The sequence below is a fragment of the Emydura macquarii genome, unplaced genomic scaffold, assembly GCF_026122565.2.
Source record: "Emydura macquarii macquarii isolate MOO-44397 ecotype Brisbane River unplaced genomic scaffold, CSIRO-AGI_Emac_v2 contig_2897, whole genome shotgun sequence".
In the NCBI taxonomy this organism is placed as follows: domain Eukaryota; kingdom Metazoa; phylum Chordata; order Testudines; family Chelidae; genus Emydura; species Emydura macquarii.
Window position 1 is genome coordinate 1,544,942 of NW_027133034.1, and position 3,135 is coordinate 1,548,076.

General features: G+C 60.9%; 1 protein-coding gene across 1 annotated transcript; it reads left to right on the forward strand.

Annotated features, from left to right (window-relative positions):
• The first annotated feature begins 898 nt into the window (after positions 1-898).
• On the forward strand, positions 899-2,760 carry LOC137166808 (forkhead box protein D1-like). The gene has a single exon (XM_067568665.1). It carries the CDS (start codon positions 1,125-1,127, stop codon positions 2,094-2,096), a length of 972 nt encoding a protein of 323 aa, XP_067424766.1. The 5' UTR covers positions 899-1,124; the 3' UTR covers positions 2,097-2,760.
• The last annotated feature ends 375 nt before the right edge of the window (positions 2,761-3,135 follow it).

The window sequence follows — 3,135 nt, forward strand, 5'->3', positions numbered from 1 at the left end:
ACACGAACCTCATGATCCTTTAATTAAAGAAATTGGCAAATCTATTACCCTATTCAATAAATTAATAACTATAAAATCAGGCTACACACGCTGGATATGACTGTCCCCCGGAGCCAGCTCCTGCCTGGTACGCCTGGACAATGGAACTTTCTGATGAGTTTCAAGCATTTCAGATACAGCTTTTTCTCTCTAATCTAATCTGAACTTTTGCTTTATGCGCACGTGTTTATTCAGTACACACTCGGGTACGTGTTGATCAGCTAGCAGTGCTGTTGGGTGCCTCATATTCACTATTTGCCGACGTTCTCTGGCGTTAAGAGGCGTTGAGAGGTTTCTTTTTTGGAGTAGAAGCGTTCGGTTTTTTGTGAGGAGGGAAACTGCACGTGCTGACTTTAAATCCCATGATCAATCCCTGTGACAAGTCCCTAAATACGCGAGGCTGTTAACCTCCACCCGCTTCCAGTTCAAGAGCGCGGTGGAAGTCACAGCAGCAAATAACTCTCAGCTGACCTCGCCGGAGATTCTTCTCTGGGATCATCGCCGGGCAAGTGGCACAACACAGCAGACAGCAGGGGCTGCTCAATATGTTACCGACGAAGGGAGGCGACGTGTCATATGATGATAACTTTGCGACTTGAGGTTTTGACGAGCCCAGAATGCATCTTTCCCTCGCTCAAGGCTGGAAATGCGCTTTCTCGAAGCTACCTGCCCCCCATGCACTACAGCTGGCCGGAGAGATGACTGAAGAACCTGAGAGGTGTCCTGCCGATCAGTGGGACAGCCGGCCGGCCGGCCAGCCCTTCCCCAGCTGCTTCGTGGGTCCTCCCCCAGCGTCCTGCTGGCGCCCACTGCCTGGTCAATGGCAAATACATCACAAGAGCTCGGCAGCATCCTCCGCGGTGGGGGGCAGGAAGCAGAACCCAGGGCCCTCACGGCAGCTGTGAAGCCATTGGGCTGTCGCAGGAACCAACAGCTCCCCCCCTTCCTCACGGTTAGTGGGGAGGGTATAATAGGGGCTCGGACGCGGCTTTCGCAGCCACTCTGCGAGGAAGCGGCCAGGGCGGCGGCCTCCCCACCAGCAGCCTGCGTCTGCCGCCCCGGCCGGGGGACTGGAGAGCGGCTCCATGAGCCGGCAGGCGGCGGAGCCAGCCTTCCCCCGGCTGCAGCTGGGTGGCCGGGGCTCGGATGGGGAGGACGACGAGGAGGAGGAGGTCGACAGCGTGGGGGCCGAGGAAGGGGGCAGCGGCGTCCAGCTGCAGCCCGGCCGGCAGGGGGCGCCCGAGAGCGCGGCCAAGCCGCCCTACTCCTACATCGCGCTCATCACCATGGCCATCCTGCAGAGCCCGCTGCAGAAGCTGCCGCTGAGCGGCATCTGCGCCTTCATCAGCAGCCGCTTCCCCTACTACCGGCATCGCTTCCCGGCCTGGCAGAACAGCATCCGCCACAACCTCTCGCTCAACGACTGCTTCGTCAAGCTGCCGCGGGAGCCGGGCAGCCCGGGCAAGGGCAGCTACTGGAGCCTGGACCCGGCCTCGCAGGGCATGTTCGACCACGGCAGCTTCCTCCGCCGCAGGAAGCGCTTCAAGCGCCCCCCGCCGCCCGAGCCCCTGCGCTGCCCGCCGCCCGCCGCCTGCCCCCCGCCACGCCGGAGGGCGGCCGGCTGCGCCCTGCCGCTGGGGGTGCTGCTGCTGCGGGAGCCGGAGGCGGCAGCTCCTCCCGGCTGCCGCTGCTCGTTCAGCATCGAGAGCATCCTGAGGGGCAGCGAGCCGGTCCCGGCCTCCGGCCCCCAGCTCCTGCCCCGGCCCCCCTGCCTGCTGCCCGCCGCCTTGCTCGGCGTGGCCGGCTGCTGGGCCCCGGGGGCCGGGAAGGGCGCCCGCCTCCTCCGGCCCAGCCCTGGCGCGGCGGCTTTGCTGGGCTGCCAGCCCGGGCCGGGCACCGCCGGGCTGCTGCCCCTGGGAGCGGGCCCCGGCTGCGGAGGGGGGATCGTCAGCCGCCTTGTAACGCCCAAGGGGCCCGGGCTGGCGCTGGCACCGCCACCCCTGCCGGGGCAGCCGGGCCCGGCGCGCGGACACCCCGGGTCCCGCGGGTGGCGTTAGCGCCTCAAACAACTGCAGGCCGTCGGGGGACGGGGGCGGCAAGTCAGCGGTGCCCCCCTTCCGCCTGTCCCAGGGACTGACTGCGCGCAGCCAGCTGGAAGTGGCCCGGACGGCTTGGCTGGCGGCGGGCGGGCCGGGCAGTGGCAGTGGTAGCGCTTCGCCCTCTTCCCGCTGCGTGGCGATCCCGGAGCAAATCAGCCCCTGGGGTGACGTGCGGGCTCTGCAAGGTGTTCCCAACGCCAGAGGCTGTACGCCATGGTTAGTCGCCGGCCGATGGAGGGAGCGGGGCCGCCTTTCTCCCTCGGCAGCTGCTGCTTTTTTTTTTTTTTTTTTTGCAAAGTGAAGAGCGCCTCCGGTTTGCACGATCGGAGGGAGAAATAAATGGACCACGTGGGTGATTTGTGGTGGGATTCCAACAAAAACACTTCAACCACAGGACAACTTCCGGCCAGGTCGTTTCCTTTCCTCCTCCTTTGAACGACAAAATTTTACAAATGTCAAGCGTACAATACGTGTGTCTGCTGTGTTTCCTCGTGTAACAGGTTTGTAATAGACATCGACACTTCAGCTGAATATTTATTACCTGTCATCTGTATTTGCAGCTTCTGGGGGGGAATGTTAACGTGAAACTTGTGTATAGGAGAAATAAAAACAATAAACTGTTTGTCTTTCCTCTTTTTCTGAAGTCAGGTACTGCGGCTCACACACGTGCTGCTAACACACAGGTACTGCTGCTAACACACCGGTACTGCGGCTCACACACGTGCTGCTAACACACCGGTACTGCGGCTCACACACTTGCTCATTCTAATATGTATATAATCCAGCCGGCTAACTTTCCAAACAAAAGACCTTTTTGTTTTCATGGGGGGCAAAGGTGTACTTGGGAAGTCACTCCCCGGAGAGCATTTAGGATCTTTCCGAGTTTTCGGTGCATTTTAGATTTCGGGTTTATTTCTATACGTTACTTCACTGCACGTAAAATCAGAGGCGTTTTTCTCAGGCAGGTCTCAGCGCCGCTGCTGCACCCACACAGCTG

Bases quoted from the DNA above. Each gene is read 5' to 3' on its own strand.
- LOC137166808 (XM_067568665.1), top strand. From the start codon at position 1,125: ATGAGCCGGCAGGCGGCGGAGCCAGCCTTCCCCCGGCTGCAGCTGGGT.